At 43.1% G+C, this 26,053-nt stretch overlaps 2 protein-coding genes across 4 annotated transcripts; one reads left to right on the forward strand and one right to left on the reverse strand.

Annotated features, from left to right (window-relative positions):
- Positions 1-762: 762 nt before the first annotated feature.
- Positions 763-22,492, reverse strand: LOC108556379 (epidermal growth factor receptor). 2 transcript variants are annotated; one of them, XM_017912464.1, is made up of 4 exons: positions 22,009-22,492; positions 4,739-6,371; positions 2,742-4,647; positions 763-2,648 (listed from the first exon to the last, which is right to left on the reverse strand). In XM_017912464.1, exons 1-4 carry the CDS (start codon positions 22,097-22,099, stop codon positions 1,125-1,127), a joined length of 5,154 nt encoding a protein of 1,717 aa, XP_017767953.1. In that variant the 5' UTR covers positions 22,100-22,492; the 3' UTR covers positions 763-1,124. The 2 variants fall into 2 exon arrangements, with proteins under 2 accessions (XP_017767953.1, XP_017767952.1); XM_017912463.1 differs by lacking the exon at positions 22,009-22,492 and adding an exon at positions 7,348-8,049.
- On the forward strand, positions 21,796-25,811 carry LOC108556381 (nibrin-like). 2 transcript variants are annotated; one of them, XM_017912466.1, is made up of 6 exons: positions 21,796-21,964; positions 23,426-23,542; positions 23,594-23,730; positions 23,848-24,640; positions 24,698-24,781; positions 24,843-25,811. In XM_017912466.1, the coding sequence occupies exons 4-6, from the start codon at positions 23,885-23,887 to the stop codon at positions 25,764-25,766; spliced, it is 1,764 nt and encodes a 587-aa protein (XP_017767955.1). In that variant the 5' UTR covers positions 21,796-21,964; positions 23,426-23,542; positions 23,594-23,730; positions 23,848-23,884; the 3' UTR covers positions 25,767-25,811. The 2 variants fall into 2 exon arrangements, with proteins under 2 accessions (XP_017767955.1, XP_017767954.1); XM_017912465.1 differs by lacking the exon at positions 21,796-21,964 and adding an exon at positions 23,147-23,349 and having other exon boundaries at positions 23,426-23,538.
- Positions 25,812-26,053: the final 242 nt, after the last annotated feature.

Consider the following 26,053-nt stretch of genomic DNA (forward strand, 5'->3'; position numbering starts at 1 on the left):
GAAAAACTGTAAAAACTGAATAAAAACGAGAAAAAAATGTTCTTCAGCTTATAACAGGCGACTCGATATAACTACAAAGATGTATGTAGGCGCGTTGGAAAGGTGAGATTTCAGCTTTCAACGAGTGGTCTATGATTTAAATGTAGGCGCGTTGGAAAGGTGAGATCTTCAGCATTCATACGAGTGGTCTGTGATTTAATTACCTTTAGTGGTTGTCGAGAAATTCACTTGTTGTTGAGTCTACTACAATCTAATGGTAGCGTAAAAGAAGGAACTCAAACGAATAAAATGTTGCGAGTACGTTACAATATATTTATTTACTTAAATGTACAAAATTCGATTCGATTATATACTATGGCACGGACAAGGTGCGATTAATGGAATTAATTGAATTATTTTTTTACATTCTTATTTAAAAATTATAATTATGCTAATTTCGGTTTCCCTTATCATTACAAATTAAAAACAAGATCTATTATATATGTTTAATTATATATATATATGTATATATATTGTATATATATATATATGTATCGTTTCATCAAAAATTTATATCACAGACAGTTAGGGCAAGAGATACAAAAAAATACAGGATTCTGCGACAACGATATTCTCCCATATTTCAAAGAACCCATATAGAGACGAAACAAGAGACAAGCAATAAACTAGGGAAACATTAAATATAGCATTCACATTTGGTTGATATGAGAGCAGAAGAGGGGGGTTAGTGGGGGTTGAATTTGTCGTAGGTGACGAGAGGAATTGTTTGGAATATATACATTTTATCATCGACAGACACATTGACCGCAAACGACATTAAACTTGAATACAAACAAAGAAAAAAAAATATAATAATCATATATAACATTAACAATATGTGTGGGGAGAGAAGTTAGTTAGTGTAGGCTGTCGAGTGTGTGTGTGTGTGATGACACTGGTTGGCTGGCAATTGAGAAAACAAGGTCGTCTGTACAATAGTTTTCTTTTAGCGGTTATCATCAACGTATGCAGACAGTGCAGAAACTTGTGGTAAATGGCACACACGAGATTAACATTTATTATTGTCCACGCACGAATAGTTTGCATTAGCATTAGTGATAGAAGAATAGCACTAGTATAAGTTATTATACAGTCGTCTCGCCGTTGCGATGAAGCGGTTGCAATTCGCGCTGCAATCGATCAAAATCGTTGTAATATTCATGGTCCGATTCCTCCTCGGAGCTCTTTTGCGATGACAGGTGATAATTGTTGTTGTTGGTTGTGGTGGTGGTGGTGGTGTTGGAGGAGGAAGAGTTTGAGGAGGCGACGACCGAATGCTGATCGGGGCAAGAAGCACTATCGCCCCACGGATGGACTTCGACACCGTCACCGTCCTGCACGATCTCGGAGACGGTTGGAATGCCGATAGTTTGTGAGGGATGATGATGGTGGTGGTGGTTGTATTGTTGTTCTTGATACGATGGAGGCAGTTGTTGTCGATGGGCGGTGGTGATTATGATGGATGAGGGCGACGCTGGAGGATCATTGCTCATCAGATACTCGGGATTGTCGATGTTCGTTTTTCTAAAGTTCGTCGTCGTCGCAATCGGCGTTGTGGGAAGAGCTGGATGCGTTAGATAGGACGGCGAAGACAAACAGGATGATCTCCTTCCTGCCTCCGATTCGTGCAGTATGTGTTGCTGCTGCTGTTGAGGATGATTATGATGATGGTTCGTTTGCAAATGATGATGGTGATGGTGTTGCTGGTGATTATTATTATTATTGAGATGATGATTGTAATAATTGAACTGATGGTGGTCGTTTGTGTTATTGTAGCTGGGACTTTTGCACGAATCGGCCATAAGTTCGACGTATGTCGAAGGCGCTTGCAACTGTTGAGGGGATGGAACGAGATAGTCGTCTTCGTCCACAGGCAGCTCCAACTTTACGTTACCCACCTGCGCCTGCTGAGATCGGACTCCACCCGAATCGTACTCGTCCGAGCCCAAATCGTTGCCACCAACAATATTGTTGCTGCATCGCTGCTGCTGTTGCAGTCCGACGGCTCGTCCTGTGCCACCTCGCCGCAACAACGAATCTCCGCAATAGCGTGGCATCACCATATTATTATTTGCTTGCTGCTCGTTGAGATGCGCATGCTGCTGCTGCTGCTGCTGCTGCTGCCGGTGATAATGATTAAGACGATGAAAGTCTTTGTCGTCGAGGTCCGGATGATTGTGGTGGTCTGCATCTGTTCGTTCGTTCGTGCTCGCGTTAGAAGAAGCATCATCTGCAGCAGCATTCAGCGGTGATGACTTGATGAAATGCAGTCTCCGCTCCTGGTTCCAATTGTGCTGATTTTGGGGTGCGCACGTGCCACCACCCTCCGATGACGTCGACATCATCATCATTGCTGGTTGCATACGGTTATGACCGCCCGGAATACCAAGCGCCAACTCGTTGTCGCGGTTCTTTCCGTTATCGTTGTCTTCGTCGTCGTCGTCGTTGTGGCATATGTGATCACCACCGTAGGAGTCGTTCTCGCAGCGACGCGCACCCACGTCCTTCTGAAGATCACAAGAATCGCTGCGATTCGAATGCAAGGGTGGCGAATGCAAGTTTCTCCTCTTAAGTGTGACTCCGTTTCCGTCGTAATGATGAAGATTATCCTGCAAGAAGAATGTGTCGATATTAAATTGCAATTAAATTCAACTACTACTACTACTACTGTAGCTATGACTGATTGCCAGTACGAGACTTACCTGTATATGATAATTCTGCTGGAGAAGGTGTTGTTGTTGTTGCTGTAACCTCAGATGCACGTCGTCTCCAGGAATTGCAAGGTAGCGGCCCGGATCCATGGACATTCGAGAAAAGTGTTCTTCGAGCTCCTTGAAGCAGGGTCTGTTCTCGGCGTCAAGTAACCAGCACTTGACCATGATCATGTAGACGTCAATGCTGCATATCTTCGGCTGCGGCAGACGTTCGCCGCTCTCGAGCAACTCGGGCACGTTCATCGCGGGTACCTTGTCGTAGGGTTTGCCGCCGTAGGTGAGGAGTTCCCAGACGGTGACGCCGAACGCCCAAACGTCCGACTTGTGCGTGAAGATGCGATGCTGTATGCATTCCAATGCGAGCCATTTGATCGGCATCTTGCCGCCGGCGGCCTTGTACTCTTCTTCGTTGATGTCCAGCAGTTTGGCAAGTCCAAAGTCGGTGATTTTGACGCAGGCCAGCGACTGGACAAGCACGTTGCGCGCTGCTAGATCCCGATGCACGAGTCTCTTCTCCTCAAGGTACGCCATGCCGCGCGCGATCTGCGTGCACCAGGAGAGCATGGATTTCGCTCGAATCCGATCGCGCCTCTCACGCACGAAATCCAGTAGGCAGCCGAGCGGCATCAGCTGCGTGACGAGCATCATCTGCGAGGCCATGCACACCGCAAGAAGTTGAAGCAGATTCGGATGTTCAACGCTTGCCATGATGTACGCTTCGTCCAGGAATTCCTTGCTGTTGTTTGCGCCGGTATCATCGCGCAACAGTTTGATAGCGACCGGCACTTTGATGCTCTCACCTTCCGGCATCCAGACGCCCTTGTAGACGGTGCCGAATGCTCCGTAGCCGAGGATACTGCCGCGTCCCAGGTCCGCCTCCTTGATGATACGCAGCTGAGCGAGATTGGGTAGAATCTTGGACGGTCGAAGAGGTTCGTCCTCGAGGCCGGTCAACGCCATCGTCATCTTGATGGCGCTCTCCGCAACCTTGGTCTTTTTGCGCCACACGAAGAGGAAGACGAACGCGCCCAGCGCCAACACGAACACGAACAGTCCGACCGTGCCCATGAGGATGGTCGATGGATTCGTCGCAACGTAGGATTGGAATGCGCGGCTCGCCGTCTCCGAGCAGTACGTCTCGGAGAGCTCCTGAGAGTAGACGCGGTTCGGCCTGTCCGACGGGCACGTCGCCGCGCACACAAAATCAACCGAAGAGGATGATGAGGAAGAGGAGGAGGAGGAGGAGGAAGAAGCATTACCGTCGTCTATCATTATTCCCGCGACAGCGTTCGTCGAATATACCTTCAGCTGTTGGCAAGCTATGCAATTTGCAGGTCCGTCTCCGGTGCATCCTTTGCACTCATCGTCGCACTTGATGCAGACGTGCAGTTCCTCGTCCGCGTAGTGATCGGCAGGGCACTCGTCCTCGCACTGCTCGCCTCGCTTGTACTTGGCGCACTCCTTGCAGATGGGTTCGTGGAAGCCGAAGCCGATGCATCGTTTGCAGCGCGGATGGCACTTTCTGCAGATTGCGCTGCCGACGAGCGAGTCGGTCTGCCGCTCGACGAATTCGTAGTAGAAACCGTCCGGACAGGGTTCCTCCTTTTTCAGGCAGACGGTCAGAGTGCCGTTCATGATGGAGCGATCGCACGATTTGCAGCCGTACGCGCCCAACTGATTGCTGGGTCCGGTGCAACCGTCGACGCAGTTCTCGTGGCATGACCTGCATACGCCGTCGATATCACTGTACTTGGCCGTAGGACATCCGGATACGCAGAAAGGACCGTCCTTGTAGTGTCTACACGTGGTGCAGCTGTCGGCGCCGGGACCGCTGCATCCCTCGCCGCACTGCTCGTGGCATTTTCTGCACTGCATGTTGTCCGAATGGTAGATTCTGCGAGAGAGGGAGAGAGAACAATTAATACACATTGAAGCATGGTTGCGCATGTATGCAAATGTATGTATGTTTGTAATAGTACACTTACCCAGAGATCACGGTACAATTCTGAAGACACGTGCCGTCATACATGTAGTTTTGACAGGCCAAACATTGATCGGGCCCGGAACCCCAGCAGCCATCCTTCGTGCACTGTTCGTCGCAAACGCGACCCTCGCGGCGGCACTCCTCCTCCTTTCGATTCGTCTTCATCATCGAGTAGTTCTCGCTGCTGCCGACGACGCCGCCGCCCCCGCCGCCACCAATGCCAACGCCTCCGTTGCCGCCGCCGCCGCTTCCAATTCCTCCTCCGCCACCTCCGATGTTGTTGCTCTTCGTCATCACCTTCGTCCAGTTGATCTTTTCCGCGTAGCAGAGGTTCGCATTCTCGAGCATAACGACGGCCCCGGATTTGACATGCCGCAGCGACTTCAAGCCGAGCGATTCCAGGGACGTCTTCACAATGTACACGGACGAATGGTAATCGTGCAGGGTGCGACCGCCGATGACCTCCAGATTTCGAAAGTAGCTCAGATTGCGAAAGTCCGTGTGATTCGCCTGGATGTCGATGAAACCGGTGATCTCCCTGAGCGTGCTGAAGACCTCCAGACGGTCGGGATGCATGGGCGGAATTCGAGCGCCGAACGTGTAATTCGGATAGATGTGCTGGAAGCCTTTGAACGAATTCTCGAGGATGTGCACGAAACCATCGATGACGGTGCAATTGCGAAACGATTCGATGTTGTTCGCGTGAAGAGTGACGTCGCCGACGCACGTCTTCGGACACGGTCCATCGCATGGTACGCATTCTCCGTCGTGCGCCTTCTCGTTGGGTGGACAGGTGCGAACGCATGCACCGTTATCCCGCAGGAGATGCTCCGGACAGTTCTTGACGCAGGTGGCGCCGTACGCGTACTTGCCATTTGGATTCGGTTCCCACGAGTACGTCGTCGGATTGTATATCTTCATAGGGGGACATTCCTGCGTGCAGACGCCGTCATCGTAAAAGTTTTTGCATGCGATGCAGTCGCTCTGCTTGGGACCCGTACATCCTCCTGCGCAGAACAGATGACAGCATTCGCGCGGATTCGATCCGAAGCATCGGCCCTGATAGCACTGGGGACTGCACGACTCCTTCGAGAATCGTTGACAATTCTCTTCTCCGTCGCCCCAGCAACCGGCTTCGCAATTTCGATGGCACGGGGGGCAGACCCTTTCCGGCGACGTGAAATTGTAGACGTACACGTAATCACCGACCGGATCCGTCATGATCTCCTTCCAGTTGATCGTCTTGATGTGGCACAGATTGTAGTTGCTGACGATGCCGACGCTGCCGCTGAGGACATCCCTCAGTGCGGGCAGTTCGAGCGAGTACATTTTGGAGAGGGTGACCATCAGTGCGAACTGTTCGTCGCGCACGTTCAACTTGAACAGGGTTCGTCCCCTGATGATCTGAAGCCTCGGCAGGACGATCCTCCTGATGTCGACCTGCGAGATCAGCACGTATCCGGTCACCTCTCTGATGTACTGCAGGAAGGACAGATCCAGATTCTCATCCTGCAACCACGTCAGCTCCAGATTTCCATCGACGTAGGTGCAGTTCGTGAAGCGATCCTTTAGATTTCTGTAGTGGTGATCCCTGTTCGACGGCACCGACATCCGACCGTTCGTACCGATGCAAACTGTTCAAACAAACAAACAAAAAATATTTAGAAACATTTAGAAGTATTGCACCTGAAAAAGTAAATCCGAAGATCGAAGCTCTTCACCGTGGTGGCAAAGAAGAAACCACCTAACAAATCACTGAAATAACTGCTGCAATCATCATCATCGTCATCATGGACGCTGTTTAATTTCAAGTGCAACTGCTAGTATTATATGCGTATTACTACATCTGAACAGTGGAGAAGAATATGATAAGAGGATTGTCGTTGTCGAGTTCGACGAACCCGAGACACCTATTATTCCCCCGTGCGAGGTACGCTTACACGAGACATTTTCTTCTCTTTTTCAACTTTCACCGCATAATTATTTCATTTTCCACCAAAACAACAAACCATAAAAAGCATTACAACAAATTTGACTGCGTTTTGCAAATTATACATTGCTTCTTTTTTTTCGAATATTATTCATATCATGTCAAAATAAATGCGCAATTGGGAAATTCCTTTGAGATTCGCGGCCGCTCGAGCAGCAATAGTAGTAGTGGAAGGTTTATTTCGTGTGCGCGTTTGTGTACAATCCTTACAATGCTTGAAAGTCGAGAGGTTGAAACTACCTGAGAAAAGAGGAGCGGGCAAGAAGTAAAGAGCGCGCGCGAAAGAGAGAACAGCAAGTAATAGGAAGATAGGTAGGTAGGTAGGTAGAGAGAGGTAGATGGGTGGGTGTTTAGGTAGGTAGATAGATAGATAGATAGACAGAGAGAAGCAAGGTAAGGAAGATTGAGTGACAGCTAACAACGATAATTTCAGGTACACAACTTTTAATGTATAGAAATATTTCTGGCCGCAGAGCATCGAAATTCTTGGTACAAAAAAAAATATATATGAAGTGAAGCGAATGCGAAATGCGGCAGCGACGGGGGTTCGTCGCTTCGCAGAGCGTCCAAGTCTCCCGTCGTCCAAACTATATTCGCATTTAAAATGCGCGTTATCTTACTTTTTCCTTTCGTGAATTCCGATTCCCTATCGTACGGCGATGACGAAGACGACAATGATGATGACGACGGAGGACGTGAGCCTCCTCCACCGCCACCAGCAGCAGCTGCTGCCAGCATTGCCTTGGAAGCAATTTGAAGGGCGGCGTGTTGTTGGTGCTGCTGCTGTTGTTGTCCATTCGAATGTTGGCCAGCACCACCCGCACCTGCAGCACCGTGTTTATTTCTATTCCTCAAAGAAGAAGCTGCTGCACCACCGTTCTTCGCCGCACAGACAACACTGCCACCGTTCGAATACGATAGAACAACAAGTAATAACACTACGAGCACAAGAGGTGCCTCCTTGGCAAATGACGATAATATCCTGGTGGAGGAACACCTTCCCATACCGCCGACGGGGCGCCACAACATGGCCATTTTAATATATGTATATATATATATATATATATAGAGAGAGAGAGAGAGAAAGAAAGAAGGAGATGACCCTGGGTCACCGGTCCTTCGTCACATCGTTCACATACATGTGCGGATCGCGATCACCGCAAACTACACTGAAAGACTGCCGCAGCAATGGTAACGGCAACACGGACACCGCAAAGTAACAAACACCACCACCATAACCATGGTACGTACACTCTTTCTCTATCTTCCTTCGCACTTCTCTCACCTACGTTCGTTCTTTCGTTCGTTCGTACGTTCGTTACCTGCACCTCTACCTATCTACAGGTGGGTTAGTTCGGATCTCAGGTACTGAGTAGCGGCAGATCGGAGGACGAACGAATGCGCACGAACCGGCATCATGCATCCTCGTTCCACCGACGCATTGAATACGGTAAATGTGTGAGAGAGAAAGAGAGGGAGAAAGGCCGAAGAGGCGGACGAATTTACTCGTATGGTGGCGCGAGGTGAAAACGAGTCCGAAAAGTTTCTTTCCTCGCCTCTCCTCTTCATTCCACTCCACTCTTTTCCTCTTACACGATTCCACCGCTGCAAGCCGGCCGATGAAGAAGAGAAAGGAAGACGGTGGCGGCGGCGGCAGCTACGCAACGGGGACCTCACCAAGTCACAAGACACACCAATTTATACCACTTCTTCTTCCTCCAATTTCTATACAATCTAAAACAATATTCTATAGAACCGTTCAGCATTGATAAAATGAAACTCGTCATAAAAATCGGTTATTACTATAATAAAACAACAAAATATTGTTACGAGAGAACGTGAGCACGCTTATTTTAATAGATGCGAGAGAGAGAGAGAGATAAGCATGCATACGCTTAGGGGAGATTTTTTACAAACGAACAGAGTATGATGACGACGGCGATAAGAGGAGAACTCACTCCTTCTCGACAGTAAATTCCATAACGCTCAGTTAAAATATTGACCGTCGCTACGGCCAACAAACAATTCTAAAAGTACTAGTTACCACTCCTCGCTTGTATGCTACGAGGAAGAAAGAGAAGTGCGATGGTGAAGGGAAAGGCGACGGAGGTTTGCTTTGCATGTTGCCTTAAGAAATATTAAGAGATATATGTTAAGTTGGACGAGACGTTGAAGACGGCGTCGTTTGCCAGCAAATTGCTTTCAATTCAGGTGAAAAATATTATATCCGAAGGAGATTGCAACGCTGCGTGAAGACGCAACAGAGGACGTGTGGATATGAAGAAAAACGCAGAACATTAATTGTTGTTGATGCTACTAACAACAATACACATACTTCTTTTACCTCTTTCTCTCTCTCTGCATCTGTCTATTTTACATATGCATACTTAATTCAATACAGTTCTTCTTTCCAATTGGAATGACTTAAAAAGCTAACAAGAATACGTTTGTTTATATATTTGTAAGAGATATAAAATTGCCAACGATTAATTCGAAACTTGTGTCCGCTGTAGATGATGCTGGTGGCAGAATGATGGTGGTGGTTAGCGTTGGGCAACTGTGTTGAAGGTGAAGCGGAGGCAGTCAGGTAGGCAAGCAGAGAAAGATAGAGTGAATACAATGTGCAAGTGGAAAGAGTGAGTATGTGTGTGTGTGTGTGTGTGTGTGTGTAAGAGAGAGGTAGAGAGAGATAGAGACTGACTCGAGGATATTCGAGTTATATACGTGTATGCATGTATGTATGTATGCCATATACACACAATCTGTAATCACGACGACTTCGGAGAATCGTTACGTGGAATGGAATGAGCAGCGCTCGGAATTATTATCTCCGTAATAATATACCCTTTTCTCTACGTGCCTCTTCTCGACGACGACCGCAGCAGAACGTTGCTGTTGTTGCGCTCTCGTGAGATATACGGCGACAATGGTAGCGGCGGCTCATGATAATGCAGCTCTATTTCTACATCGTATATAAATGATGACGACGACGACGACGACGATGATGATGATGACGAACGAGAGAAATGCCAACTACTTTACTTCTTTTTATTCAAAGGGCCGCGGCGACCCAGATTAGACGCAACCTTCTACTCCTCTTCCCACACGGAGGATCCAGTGCAAACGACGGTTACAGCAAAATGCACGTTAATTCTGTTCAAAAAGTTTCTGCTGCTCATCCTCATCTCCTCCTCATTCTCCTCACCTGTATATTTGATAACGGTCGTCGTCGGCGGAAAATCTCTGTTATTTATGGTACCATAGCAGTTCGAGGAGAGTAGAACCCAATGCCCATTACTTTTATGATATTTTATGATGACGGAGGAGGAGGAGCGCTTTAACTTTTCGCACCCCCCGCAGCTTCAACAGCTATTCGAACAAAGAACGTCTTCAAGAACAGGTAAAAGACGCCAACAGGTTGTATTATGGATGGAGAAAGAGAGAGAAAGAATAAGAAGAGTAGGAGCAGCATCTCGGTGGTAATCTCTGTGCATTCCTGTTGCAAGAAGCAAATGCCTCGTTCGCAAGCAATCTGTGCATTCTAAAAGTGGACTGGATTATTGTTTGTCGAAATAATAAACGTCGTCCTCCGCACTCTCGTTACTGCTGCTGCTGCTGCTGTTACTACTGTTTTTAAATAGCTAATAACTAGCTAGATCCAAGGACGCCGTTGTTGCCGTTGAAGGCGATCAAATCGATCAGAGGAGAGACGACGTTTCGTTACGTAAGAAACGTACGTGTTTGCGAATGAAAACCGAACCCGGATGCGAAACTGCTTTGCACCAAGTTTCCAGATCTCTCATTCTTCTCTTCGCCTCAGCACACACACATACAGAGTACCGCAAAATATCGCAAATTTAAAAGAACAAGAGCACGATGCGAACTGCAGCGGCGGCGGCGCAGACAAAAGCCGCGCTCGCATTTCTCTGTCATTGTTCCTTTTCCCTTTTTTTCTCTGGGTCCGCACAGAAAATACCATCGGATCGTTTAATTTTAATGGGCGATGATTTTATTGTGCTCGTCGTCGTTCTCGCGCGGTGCGATTATTTTGGATCGTTTCTTTGCTTCGAGAAGAAAAGAGAGAAGAGAAAAGAAAGGATAAACAACAAATAAATAGATAAATAAATTTGTGGCGTTCGAAGAGAGACCGAAGGAAACGACGACGAATCTCCAGCAATAAACGGCATTTTCGAATGTGTGTGTGTATGTGTAGGTAGAGGAAGGTAGGAGGTAGGTTTCAATAGTTGAGAGTTGGAAAAGGCACATGCAGCAGCAGCAGCAGCAAGCACAACGAGAGGTGAAATCTACAATACACACACACACACACACCTACCCACCACTCTCTTGCGTCAGATTGTAAACACACGCAACCAGATTTCACCTCTTCTATCCTTTCGATCTCTCTTTATCTCTATTTCTCTCGGTGCAGCTGAAACGAACTGCAACAAAATAACAAATGCTAGAGGTCCCCATTCTCGTAATTAAACTATGCCTTATTTTTGTCAGCTAAAATTACACAGGAACGCTGATCATCATCATCAACGGCGATGTCGCATCGGAGAAACGGACTGCTTTCGCAAACAACAGCAGGACGCATTTAAATATTTACCCAACAATTCACACAAGAATGAGAGCAGTAGATAGATAGATAGAGAAGGCGAGTGATATCGTATAATATTGAAAATGAAAGGTAAAAATATTGTCGGCGCGAAATTGTATCGTTGTCGTTTTGTGGACGAAAGAGACGAAGGATGAAAGGAGAGTAATCTAGCTTCTTATCACGTGCACATTAAATATTGATATTGTGAATGTTCACACGCAAACACATTGTAAAACGTCTAAATTGTGGTGAATATCATTTCAAAACCCTCGGCCTTATTGTCGCCTTGCTTTTCCTCTTCCTCAATCCCCCCACGCGATCATCATCATCATAATAATGATTGTGACATTGTGGCCTTCTATTCGTATCTACCCACCTTCCTCCACCCTTCTTCATGATGCTCTAAGCCACTCTAAGCGTATATAGCGATGGCAACGCGAATCTATTCGTTCTCGGTAATGCAATATACATTAAATTAATAGTGTGTATGATCAAGACGAAAAACTCGACGGTAAGAATAGTAGCAAAATAGTTAAAAGAGCAACAAGGCCAATTTCGTTCGTTTTAAATCCTCTCCTTCTCATGAGGCAGGAGACTCCAAACAGAGCGGCCTTTAAACATGTATCAAATTTATATACAAGACTTTCTAATTTGTAGAGTTGCATAGTAACACAAACCTACAATATATGTATATTATTCTGCGTCAATGTACAATAATACATATTGTAGAAATAACGCGGATACATCATTATTTCTTCGAATGTTTTATATGCTTAAAGTCAAATGAAATTGAAACGACGAAGAAAAAGGAAATACCGGAATTATTGTGTGCGCGCACATGCACAAAGGCAGAGGGAATTGAGAATTTCTGCTTTGCTCGGCAAATGCTGTTGCTGAGCGAAAGGAAATCGTAGGACCCCGCAAAGTATAGTTGCTGCTGCGCGCAACGGGCAATTTCCTCGATCTTAAATGGTCACTTTCTTATTTCGACATCTTTCGAATGAAGACAGAAATAAAAAAAGCAAAATCACGCCGATTTTACAGGCAACGACGAAGGATTACATAATTAATGATTTGCAAGTGCGTTTCTGCCGTGGCAAGACGACGCGCTACATATTTTTAGTTTGAAAGAGACAAAAATGTTAAGCAAACACACACAACGACGCACCGACAACGTCGTCGTAGAAGGTGTACACAAATAGGTACAACAATACATCATAGTATGTATCTATGCATGCATGCATAAATACAGATAGATAGAGAGCACATCTGCGTGTGGGAATCGAATCGGTTGTTGTCTGTTGTAATAACATTAGCGACAACGACGACGACACAACACAAGAATCTATTATACATTCATAAATGGATGAATGTTTACAATGTGTGTGTGTGTGTGTGTGTGTTGAGCTAGAAAAAATGTGTGAGAGTATACATGGTATAATAAAAATAAACGAAAATAAAATTATTGATAATAATAATAATATGCGTTGAACAGTTTAGAAAATCGTTCGGATCTAAGGTAATACGACGACAAGGAATGATCCGAAGATGGATGAAAACATGAAATATTGGACTTGAGAGCGAATGGTGGTGGGGCGCGTGGAAGGTTTGGCTGGCTTAATAGGAGGAGAAAAGATTTGAGCAAGGAACAAAACGTTATGTTGTAGCCACACGCTAATGGCTGCACGCTTCTACCGATCGACCGACCGACCGACCGTGACCTTCCTGCTTCGTCCCTCTTCACTCTCCAAGCGTCCCTCGTAATCTTCATCTCTTCTGTGATGTTGCTTGCATCTCTCTCTCTCTCTTCTTAAGGCCAAAGATTCTTTCTTCTCCTCTTCCTCCTTCTTCTCCTCTTTTAACACTCGAGGAATTTCGAATATGAAAAGCATAATAATAATAATAATACGTGGAATGTATGCATCAGAATACTTATATAAACGATTCTTTCCCAATGGAATGCAAACGTATTCCTTCGTATTTACAAAACTCTTCGTTGAAAGTCGCATATATAGAGGAAAAAATCCAAACAATCGTGCGGCCACATCAAACATTTAGAGTGCTGCGTCGATCGGTACGTGTCCACTTACGTAAATAATCACGATGACCGAGTCTACCACCAAAGTCAAACAATATGCGAAGAATGAAAAGGTCGCAGCGGTTTTTTTTAGAACAAAGCCAAAGAGTGCGTGTGAAATGAGTCGATCCAACAACTGGACATGACAAAGAAATTATTGCCTCCTTCCTCTGATATGTTACCATTATCGTCGGTATTATAAGAGATAATAATAATAACAATAAATTTGAACAACGAATATAAACGCTCCTCAACAAGAATTCGAATTTGAATTTTATTGTCCGAAAGCGACATCTGTCGGTGAATGACCGAATGATCAAACAGTATTTCTCGAATGCCGCTACCAGTCACGCTAAGATAGAGCATCACCGGTTGCCCGAAGATAAAGCTCCACTCTGGTCTGGATGCCGAAAGATGCCGTGGCAAAGCAAAATATTGGAAACTCGAAAAAAGATATTGGAATTATATTGCTAATAATTATAATACATTTTTATTGCTGTCAATACGTAATGAATAGATCGTCCTTTAACTGTTTAATACAGAGATGATTTGGTAAATGATGTTGGTTGCATACCTGAGAGACGCACGTTAGGAAAAATAGAATCATTGAAGCGATACATTAAGGAAATTCGCAACGGAAAGTAGAAAATTCGATTAAACGAAAAAGAGGCTCGTTGACCGCGTAATCGCGCGTTTGCAAAAGTTAAAATAAGAATAATAATAATAATAAAATGCAATTCGATAAAAATGAATCGCGGACAATTGCAATAGTTGCTGAAAAAGCAAGGAGAGAAAGAGAATGAGGAGGAATTTTCCAGGTGCAGAAAAATAGGCGCGCATAGAAAAAAAAAAGATTAGGCAAGCGGTTTCGTATCGAGAAACGATTATTTAGAAAACGGCGCAAACACGCAACGGCAATTAAAATGCGCAACAATAAGAAGAAAAACAGGAAACGTTCCATTGCACAGCGCAGCACAACAGCACGGACAGATTTGATTTCTCTATCTACAGAAATGTGCGTCGGTCGATCGATTGATTTTGCGAATGATTCCAAAATAAATAGTAATCATGATCACCGAAAAGTGTACCACGTTCGCATGGGAACGTTGTCGTCGAGCTATTCACAAAGACCGCATCAAAGAATGAAGGAATGAAGAACGCGTGATGTGGAAGACGAAAGAGAAGGAGATGGATTTATCTAGAGTACCTACCTACCTACCACCGACCGATTTATGCCACTTGAGAAAAGATTAGTTGCTTAATATTTACTCGGCCTTAATAAGAAGGATGGTGGATGGATGGTGTTCTTCATCTGAAATCGATGGGAACGTTAACAAAGACGTGTCAATGAAGGACATCATCTGATCACACCCCTACCATCATCATCATCATCACCATTATGCCGAACATATGAGGTTGCATGCATGCTTCCGATCGACGATATAGCAGCTAGATTCGAGTGCTCGCCCGCATCATACACAACGTCTTCGTTATTCATTGAAACACGCGCAAGTTGAAGAGGCAGGCAAGCAGGCAGGAGGCAGACCACCGCCGTTCTCCTCTCGCGCGTAAATTGAGCTCAAGTGCTTCAGCTCTCCGCAAACTCATTGCGGCAACCACCAACCAATTCATTGTTGCGTCACGCAGCCCGCCGAGATCTGGACGCGTCTAGTATGCGCATACAATAAATGGATAGATGGATGGATGGAGACAAATTTCTACTCCTTTGATGATTCATTTACTTTTAGCAAATGTCATCATTATCATCTCGTTAATCCAGTCCAGTCTGGTATTTCCATGTGCATCGATAAATGTGCAGTATTTATGGCGCCCGAAGATATTTCTGTTTCTTCGTTGATTTCGTGGGTGCGTTTTTTTTTTAAGCCACCCCCACCCCCTCCCCTCTCATATTCATCACCATTACACCATACCATCATTGTACATTTGAAGAAAAGAAGAGGGAATAAATAAAATGCATTATTTTACTCGTTGCATAGAAATTTCCTTCGGACTGGAGAATCCTTTGTGAAGAGAGGATCCTCTCCTACCTGAAGCTCTTTAACTATTAAGTGGATGAAAAGAACGTCAGGTGAGCAGGCAGCAGCAGGCAAAGAGTCTTTGCTCATTTACCTTTGCAAACCAACAATTACAAAAGCACAATACACCTTCTTCCATTATATCACCATTCAACGATGCGAGACACTTTGCCAGCCTGCCTGCCTGCCTACCAGCCAGCCATCCAGTCTGCCTCTCTCAGGGAAGATTCAAAAACAAAATCTAGTATATATACATAGAATTAGTTAGTTACGCACTCGAATCTGCCCATATAACACACAACAATTTCAATCTGTTAGTAAATACGTATAACACATATTATTTCATCTTTTCCTTCGTTTTCTTCGTGCATCCTCGTTGTTTATAAGTGTATAACCTCGTATGTGTGTGTGTGAAAAAAACTTCGTGTTCAGCGCTGAACATCTGCTTCTGCGCCACCCTCGCAAAGAACCGAGGAGCGTTTAACGAAGAGACGACGACACAAACGAGAGAAGAAAAAAAAACTCTCACACACATATTTACTACGCTTTAAGACTGAAATATTATACATTTTATGAAATCCAATATTTATATTTTCCTTTGGCTCTCTCTCTCTCTCAATTTCTTTTCCTCTATCTCACTGCGAGACGCCCGTCTTCTGTGTATGCAAGAATAAGAGAGATACGACGAAACTAAAAAGAAGAGAAAAACGACAACTTGCGTTTCCGTTTTTCTTCTCACGCTTTTAAAATAGACGCTGCGTTTCGTGTTTAAGGCCACAATTTGCAATTCACATTACGCAAAAAAGTTTGAAACATTGTACATATTTTGAATACACGCTTTACTATTTACGTTTTACTATTTTTCAGCAATATTTGATTTATACGAAATTACAAAATAATAATATAAAATAAAATGTGAAATGATATTATGGTCCGTTGGATGCATTGTAATTGTTCCGGTCTACGGCGTAAGTGTGTATGTTTGGGAGAGAGATAGAGAGAGAGAGTTTGGCGTAGCTTGATTCTTTCTTCTCATTGGAATTCCTTTGCCACTTTAACATTGCATATATGCATGCTTGGAAATAGGATTGTCGAACGTCTTCGATACAAATTCGATAATAAATCGCATTGAAAGATGATGTATTTCCACATAATCGTCGTTTCGATCCGCGACACGCATCGAATCTAAATTATGGAAACAGATAGTAACAGCAGAATTTGCTTCAACAACAACAACAACATTAATGAGAAAGAGAGAGAGAGAGAGAGTTACAGAGACTACGTACTCTGCTTGCAAATCCTTTGATTCCGAATAATCATTAAAAAACAAACCTTTGAGAACATCAGTCGTATTTGCATGACGACGGGTTTCTGCTCTTTCCTCGCATTCGAAACACATATACGAACAAATGCTGCTCCGATCCCAGCAAACAAGCAAGCACTTGCAATTGAATATTTATATATTGTTTTGCAGACGCGCGATGAAAAAGGAATTTTCTCTACGAACAATAATACACATGCAAAGATCCAAAATGGACTGGAAATGAATAATTAAAGTATTTAAAGTTGAAAATGTCCGTATCGAGTGTAAATGTAGATAGTTACGTAAAAGGCATCATGAAATTCCATAGTTGATGTAAATATCTCTCCAAGTCATATGAAAGACATTCGAACAAACAAATATAATATATAGTAATAATATGAATAATAATAAAAAAAAATAATAGAACAGTTGATTTTGTTTAACATTAATGTTTCCTACGATTAACGAAGGACAAACACTATCACTTCGTTCGTCGTCTAAAGAATATATGCAAAACGCGAAAAATGTGAAAGAGAACGGCGGCGGCGGATTCAGGAAACGAGAAGTGGGTTAAAAGAACATGCGAGTCGGATTTCTCGTCCGCTCTTGATCGAATAAGAAAGAAAATAATAATAATAATAATGAAAATGACATGAGAACGACGAAGACAACACTAAAACGAGAGACCGTTGTCCATTAAAGACATATTAATATGGTTGTAGTAGAGTCATTTGAATGAATGCTCTCAGGTACGAAGAGAACTGCTCACGTACGAGCGACCGCAGTATACAACAGTCCGCAGTTGCATATTAAAAAGCAACTGTGTGCTGTAATACAACTGTATTAATAATAATATTGGTAGGTAGTTAGTTAGGTATTCGAATGTTTTACATTGAAATGCATATTCTCGTCACATGCACACATTATATGAATCCAGTTCGCACAACGAGTTCGATGGGTTGCGAAGAAGTGGAAGCATGCAGTAGCAGCAACAGCAACAGAAATCGTCGTGTCAATGTACTCTTCTCTCTTCGTCGACGACCTTTGGATCGACGAACGCTTCGACCACTGCTATTGCTTCTTCTACTTTTGCCATAGAGATGGATCATGATGCTGTTGCTGCTGCTGCTAATGTTTCCACAGTTCTAAGGCGATAGATTTATAATTATTGTTTGCAAGCATTTGCGAATTCGTTTCGCATCTAACACGGACGTTTTTTCTACTTCTGCTACTCTTTATGCAGTAGTACTTTGAGAAGCATCACCAATAATGTATGAATATAATAATAGTTATAATAGTGATGATGAAGATGAAGATGATGATATGATTTCTGGCATTGTACATGTACGAAACGTGATTCGTACATGCACGTTTCGTACGTACGAAACACAATGGATATTGTGTTGTAATTTGCGTACATCGCGTGTTCACAACGAAGAAGAGTGTAGAGCGAGAGTATCTCGCAGCACACCATCTCCATCGAAAATAATCGAAGGAGGACGACAACAACATCATCATCATCAACATCAGTTCTTGTGGATTGCAGGGAACGAGAATGTCGTTCTTATAACGATTTGGTGCCTGTATAATAGCCGGATACGAGGTGTGCCTCTTTTGCCTTCGAGCAACTAATAATGAATGGATGAATGAATGAATGAATATATACATATATATATGTGTATGTAACCAACAACAGATACACGTTTTCTTCTCATCTTCTTAATCTTTATTTGCCGTCGTCGACCGTAGTCCATCCTCTTCTTCTTCGGTCGCGGCGACAACATTCGCGACGAACAACTCGCTAATCCAGTTTACAGCCAGCAGCCAGCTTCATATTAATTCATGCAGAAACAGCAGCAGCAGCAGCACCAAAGGCCGACAACAAGAACATTCGTAGCAGCCGTCGTCTTCTTCCCAACGGTACATGATGAAACGCACAAAAAAAAGACGAGAAGGACGGCTTTATCTATATATATATTTATACACTTTTCCCATTCATTCAAGTTGGGATTGTTTAGCAAATATATCGCGCGCGCACGGATCTCCTCTCTTCACCAACGAATAACAACTCCACTTCTTCCCTGCGCCGCTGCTCCTCCGTATACGGAGGTGGTCGTCGCCGCCGTATGCCTGGCAATTTAGAATCAATCCATCGAAGAGTCGAGTGAAAAATAAAACAAAAAGAATGAAGGAATGAAAGAATATTGTCAAGTATATATCTTGCGGGTCCGTTGACCTCTCGTCTTCTTCTTCGTCGGTCGCGCGCGTTTAATGAGAAAACCAACAACGTTGATTGTCGATCGAATTTTCAATTATCTATCACGATGTTAATTCGTTTCTTTCTCTCGCATCCATATTCATTCGCCGTGCATTCATACATGTGTGTGAAGGAGAGATGAAGTTCGTATGAGAGCATATGTTTGTTGTCTGCGTAATGCCACACACTTGTCGGGGCAGATGTGATTGAGGGAGGAGAGACGAAGGAGACGACTAGAGTGCGTACGTAAGGTCGACGACGGTGGTGCTGGTGATGATGGTCGATCGATGCGTCGTGGGAACGAACAAAAATAAACCTTCATCTGCAAAATTATCCTGTTACCAAACTTAATGTTCTCAACGCTTGCTTGCTTCGTAATACAATTAATATCTAATCATAATAAGCTTTTAAGTTTCATTTGAAATACATTCGCAGAATGTGTGTGACCGTGTTTACAATATAATAACGCATGCGAATTTTATTGCTGCAAATGTAAAACGTTTGCTTTTGGCCTCTCCTCGTACTTGGTTATTCAATTATTTTTTTACTCCTAGATTCCAAGGATGCTGTGTTGCTTGTTTCTTTTTTGTTTTGTTTTTAGCGAGGGTCGCGATTGAAGGAAGTTGTGCGTGTGGGGAGGGACGGGAGAAGGAAGTGTTCTTGTGGCCGCCGAAGAGAGAAAAGAGGAAGAGGCGTAGGATGAGGAGGAGGAGGTGGGGAAGGGAAGATCACATCTGTGTGCCCGGGTGCTGCTTATACCTTTTATAGAGCAGCAACCAGCGACAGCAGCAGCAGAAGAGTATGAGAATTAAGGGCGGATGTAAGGTGAAACGGAAGTGATCTTCCTGAGGAACGAACGAGTGGTCGTCTCGCGCGGATTTGAATCAGTGTGTCCCCATAATCCATCCCTCGTTCCCGGCCATGTGCGGCGCTCATCGCTCTCCTTTCAAATTCATTTACATCCTCTTTTACATTTTTGTTTATTACTTCTCTTATCCTGCTGCTGCTACTGCTGCTGCAACATCATCATCATCATCATCCTTACGTTCGCTACATATGCATGAACCGAAAATCCGATGATCAAAAGGGAGGAAATGAATAACTAACTGTATATAGAGTTATAAGTAACACACGTGCGTTTTTTTTTTGTCGACGCTCGAACAGAAAGGACGAGATTAAAACTCATTTAACGTGCAATTAAACAGTAATGAATTTCTCTCCTCCTCTTTGTTCTTCTTCTTCTCTCTCGTTCAACTTCTCTCCACGAGATTTATATGTACACGTCTCTATTTTTATACGCTCAACGCCATAAGATTACAATTGCAAGACACCTTTTGTTTTCCTTCGCTATCTTGATTACTATCTTCCATAAATGCAAATATATGAAACGAGGCCGTGTAAAATAATCTGAACGCTATTACTGTTTTATTCCAACGAATTAAGTTTGCGCGTCGTTCGTGCGCGCACGATGATGAATAAAAATGAGAAATCGAAGAGAATTTAAAATGCACAAAATACAAAGCAAGCACAAGATGAGCGCTACAAGAGGAATACACAAATACTCGACGAAACAACAATAACAACAACGTGTATATAAATCAATCAATCAATCGCTCGCCGAGCAAACGACGCGATTTACAAATTTAATTTTCAACATGTAATGTAAGAAAATAAATAATCCTCGCTTTCTCTTCCTACGCTCACACGCAAATCCAATTGGACAAAATTATAATCGCTTAATTATATATATTTAAATACATTTAAATATATTTATATACATGTGCGTTAGTTGGACTGCAAGATGAGATGAGATGAGATGCGAGTCCGTGCGATGCGAAGAACCCATACACAATATGCCAATTGACCCATCACCTTTGTTATATGGGCATTTTTGACCTCATTCTATCATAATCCGACGACGACGAAGACAATGACGACGCATAACGAGACCCAAAGAAACCACTATTCGTGAGCGCACGTGATCGTCAATTAGTGCTGACACAACCAAAGACTCCCTGCCGCCCCCGCCCCCTTCGATATCAACTAATTAAAACTGTAGCATCTAAAAATACCAGTCAGCTAAATAATATTTGTACTCGTTTTCTTTTCTTCTCTTTTTTTTTTTTAATCAATTTATTTATTCATATTGTTTATTATAACTGCTTTTTGTTTGCTCTGCATGAAGGAAACACGAGTAGCAGCTATGGAATGATAATGTATCGAATATCAAATGTAAATGTTTACGCCGATGTTGATGATGAATCAACAAAATAATTATTGTGAACGGGCATCACAGAAAGACGTTGCGCCTGCGATGCATATATGTACTATGTTGGCATTGTTTCTGTACACGCTTATGGGCAAACGTTATCTATCAAATTGTAGTTTTGAAACGCTTTCAAAAGGATTGAATTACGTGTGCGTTGTATGCACGGAAACTTTTGTGCGACCTTTATTCGAGAATTGTTTGCTTGCTTGAAGTTGCTGAATACATAGATACTCACTCACTCACTAGTATGTTGAATGAGGGTAGAGACATTTAAATTTAAAACAAAGAAGAAATATTGTTTTTCCAACAAACAAAACTGTAGAACGTTGATAAGCGTCGAATCGAGTTACGTGATCCGTTCGGAATTCAATGTGCGAACAATTATCGTGTTCTCTTGGTGTTTAATTCGCACAGCAGAATTGTCACATGTTTCTCTATCAATTATCAGTATATCCATTTTCAGTTTCCGTTATTTCGTTACTGAGGTTTGCTGTTGTTGTTGTTGATAAATAATTGTTCATTTATTTACAGCAGATAGCAGCAGATTTGCGAACTGCTTCAGAAGCAGCAGAAAACGGTGAATCAACAAGTGTTTTGTTTGCTTGTTGTTGCTGCGTTCGCGATTCGAGCGCACCGAACCATGAAATAATACTCTTCCACCTTCTTACATTATACTTGAGGTGAAATTGAGAAAGGTAGGTTGTTTTAAATTTACTTCATTCCAGTTTTCGCTTCTTACCTCTTTCTTCGATCACCGTTTTCGCATCGGCCAAATTGTGGACGACGAAAAGTACCATCAATCCAATTGAGATGAGTAGGATTCGTCTCATGATGATGTTTTCTTCCCTTCCTTTTCGATTGTAATCCGATTTTTAATCAAGGGCACATAATGCGAATTCACCAGTTCCGCTCGATTTAAATATCTCTCTTCAGTTTTTAAACGTTCCGCGCGCACTTTCCGATTGGCAAGAAAACCACCGCCACGACCACCACCATTCGCACTCGATGAATATTGTAGAGGGTATTCCTATTGCGCGAATACTGATCGACTGCTACCGTTTCATAAGCCAATGTCTTTCTGGTACTGCTTCTGCTTTTGCTTTTGCTGGTAGGCTCTGCTTGCTTCCTTCTTTGATCGCTCGTTCGCTCGCTCGCTCGCTCGCTTGTTCGTTCGTTCGTACAACTCCGTCTACTCTGAATCTCTCTCGCACTACGTACTAAACTAACTAACCACTGAGAACCACCACCGACTCTATACGTACACGAACGCAGGCGAGCGCCTTGCTCGGAATAATACCAGGTATTCATCTCTTGCTTACCAGACAGCATGAGAACCTCAACTTCTTCAGGATGTTGGAGCGCTTTTATTTTTGTTTGTTCGTCTCTTTTCTGTACGCGAGATACATCTAAATCATTGCAATGTTAATCTGATGAACGATGAAATCCTCTACGCAACATCATTAAGTTAAAATACGTTCAATGAAACTTTAAAAAGAAAGAAATGGCTCTTGAAAACACAACGAAACGTTGTTGTTGAACGCAATCCTAAAATAACACACAAAATCTATTTGTTTTTATGGTTTCAAATAATACCCGAATGTACTGCTGTTCCATTTCTGGGTAGTGTCCGACCTCCCTTTACAATATTTATTACAGCTAAAAATGCAGACGTAAACGTGTGAAATGGAAAACAACAATATCATATGTATAAACACTATAATAATAATAATATTTAGTAGCCATGCTGATGTATATTTAATGAAATTAATATTTGCATGAAATCTCTGTTTAAATTTGAAAGAACTTCAAGAGCCATAGGTTTACATTTTCAAGTACTTTGAGTTGCATAACATGCATAATGAAAAAAATGATCATAAGAAACTTTGTTTTATTAATTCCCTAGTAGTTGATTGGAAGATGGTCAGTGTGCACGATAAGTTGCATAATCAGAATACAACCGCCATCCAAGAAATGTTATTGAAAATTGAATGTAAACAGTGGTGGTGGTGGTGAGAATTTCGTGCAAGCAAAGGATTGATCTAAATAGAAAAAAAAATGTATTTGTTGAGGCACACCGATGGTAAGATGTGGATGATAAAAATAAATTTGTAAATATTTGTTTCTGTATTAACTAGAATTTCTCACTTATTTTTTAGGTACTGAATTCGTTCTTATTGATGGTAGAAGTTACACAGTGGGACGTAGGAAATGTGACATCACTTTGGAGAGCAAAGACATAAGTCGCAGTCATGCAAAGATTGTTGTCAGAGTGAGTGAGTAAGAGTTGATGGGTCAGATAATATTGTTATAGTTTTCTTTTTCAGAATGCACATGTCTTTGTTGTTCATTTGCAAGCTACGAATCAAACATCAATCAATGGGAACTTGCTGAATGTGGACAAGGAGTATGAACTGAAAGTCGGATGTCAGGTCAAGTTTGGTGTGTCCGAAACGATTTTCAGGTAAGTTTAAGATTCCTATTGCATATGTTTTCTTGATCAGATTCAATGTACATAATATGATCATAGATATAACAAGTGTTCTATGATTCGTTTGCTATAAAAAGGATGATGTTCTAGTTTGCAAAAGGATGTTCTGGTGGTATCAACTTCTGGTATGGCCAGAGAGAACAAATTGAAGGTAAAGAAATTTGTGGAAAAGAGAGGAGGAATTTTCAACATGAGCTGGAGTAAAGAGAACACGCATCTCGCCATCGATAATTTCGTGTTGACCGTGAATACGTGCAGCGCGCTCATCGACAAGCAGAAGATCGTGAAATTCCAATACTTCGTAGACTGCTGGGATTGCATAGAAAAGTCGGAAAAGCTGCCGGATGTGAACAAGTATTTGCCGACGCCGACAGTCGACATGGTCAATTCCAATATCTCGTTCAGATTCGAGATGGACAGACAGTGGCTCTTCAGGAACAAGACTTTCGTGTTTCCGAATGCCGAATCGGCAAAGAATATGAAGAATCTTATAGGCATGGCTTCTGGCAAGGTAATCGACATCGAGAAAAATCGTTTGTCGAATGATGAGCTGCTTTCTTCGGAAAACGAATACCTGCTTGTTATGATGGACGTGAATGCCGATTCCGATGACCGCAGTTACTTTGGGGATTGCGTGCGATACGTGATGAGGAACGATCGCAGGCCGATTCCGTTGCAGGAAATTCCCACCGCAATACTCGACGGCTCTTGCGACGTCAACTGTAATCCCAAATTCAATAAGATCGGTCATCTGGTGTCCGCGAAGAAGGTCAACATTAGGGGGCAGATCTTGGTGCCTGAAACTCAGACACAATCGGTGGCGGCCGTAGTAACAACATTGCCTGGTTTGAGCGTACACAGGAAGCGGGTTCCTCCTGAGATGGTAATCTGCGTGCGTCCACATATCGCATCGTATAAATTTTTCTTGTGTTCTTTTAAGGAACTCCCGATTGCCAAGCGTCCCTGCATCCCGACGTCGGACTCTATTAATATGACAAATAGAAGAACAACGACGAAGGACCAGGAAAGTCATTGATAAAATGGGCATAAATGAAAAGTGCGTAACTCTAGTTTCATCATTTCAGGAACAAGACTCGCCGCCTCCGCCCTCTAGCAAGCGGAAGATGCACGACGACGACGATGATGGTGATGATGATGCCGCGACGATAAGTGCTAAAAGAACAAATGTCGTTGTGCAGGTTTTAGCAGATCTGACATTAAAATCCTCATCTACGGCGATCGTACCAGATGAACAAGACGCACAAATAATAGAAGACTCGGACGATGAATCGGAAAATTCCGTAAATACAACAACAACAATAACAACGACGACGACGACGATGACTACAGTGGGCACAACAACGATGATAAAACAAATATTCGTATCAAAAGAGTCTCCTGCCGTTCAAAAGGCATCTGTCGAGGAAGAACCGTTTAGAGAAGTGAACAGCTGTACATCATTTCAAAATTCACCGTGGATCCGCAAGAGGATTATAGAGAAAGACACGTCGAGTGTAGAAGCCGATGCGAATATTTCCTTCAAAATGATCGTCTGCAAAGAGTTGACGTTCTCGAGGTCTCAGTACGCGTCGATGAGTCTGCTGAACTCGACGGTGAATTCTGGTACGGCGTTGACGAACAGCAGCACCAACGGCGAGCGAAAGAATTTCAAGAAATTCAAAAAAGTCCAGGCTCATCATCCGCAGACCAGAATTGTCTCGCACAAGAATTTGAAGCCGGTCAAGTGCGGTGGCGATGAAAATAAATCATCTTCAAAGCCGAAAGAAGAATCAGCAAGAGCATCGAACGCTAAAGACGATGAAGAAGAAATCATAACCAGCGTATCCCACGTGGCGCCATCTTCAATGAAGAAGAAAAAGCAATCTGCAGCATCCAGATATGACGATGATGATGATCATCATATAGCATCATCATCGCAAATGAAAAAAAAAAGTAAACCGCAAGAGATCGAAACAAAGAAAAGAGGATTTATTTTCAATTTCAAATAGTGAAATCGCATTTCCAATGTAACACAAAAGAAAAGAGTAATAATTTAGTATTCCGTTTTGTTTGAAATCTATTTACGTATAATTAAACTTTTAAACTATTGAAACGTTTCACTTTTCATTTGATTACTTCCCAAAACATCCATCTTTTGGATTCATACAATCTATTATACTTTCCTACAAAATCACTAAAATGTGAAAATACTGCTTTTTCAATCGTTAATTGTTGTACGATAACTGCACTAAGTGGAAGCAAAGTTGCGTAACGAAGGTTGTTTTTCTGCGGTGAC

This window comes from Nicrophorus vespilloides, unplaced genomic scaffold, assembly GCF_001412225.1.
Source record: "Nicrophorus vespilloides isolate i.1.1-1 unplaced genomic scaffold, Nicve_v1.0, whole genome shotgun sequence".
NCBI lineage: Eukaryota > Metazoa > Arthropoda > Insecta > Coleoptera > Silphidae > Nicrophorus > Nicrophorus vespilloides.

What these genes read in the sequence shown, in the direction of transcription:
- LOC108556379 (XM_017912463.1), bottom strand. Translation starts at nt 7,762, where the DNA reads ATGGCCATGTTGTGGCGCCCCGTCGGCGGTATGGGAAGGTGTTCCTCC. An exon ending in GGAATTCACGAAAGGAAAAA is followed by an intron (nt 6,372 to 7,347) that starts GTAAGATAACGC and finishes TTGTTTGAACAG; the next exon opens with TTTGCATCGGTACGAACGGT. An exon ending in AGCAGAATTATCATATACAG is followed by an intron (nt 2,649 to 2,741) that starts GTAAGTCTCGTA and finishes TTCTTCTTGCAG; the next exon opens with GATAATCTTCATCATTACGA.
- LOC108556381 (XM_017912465.1), top strand. Translation starts at nt 23,325, where the DNA reads ATGTATTTGTTGAGGCACACCGATG. An exon ending in AGCGGGTTCCTCCTGAGATG is followed by an intron (nt 24,641 to 24,697) that starts GTAATCTGCGTG and finishes TGTTCTTTTAAG; the next exon opens with GAACTCCCGATTGCCAAGCG. An exon ending in GAACAACGACGAAGGACCAG is followed by an intron (nt 24,782 to 24,842) that starts GAAAGTCATTGA and finishes TCATCATTTCAG; the next exon opens with GAACAAGACTCGCCGCCTCC.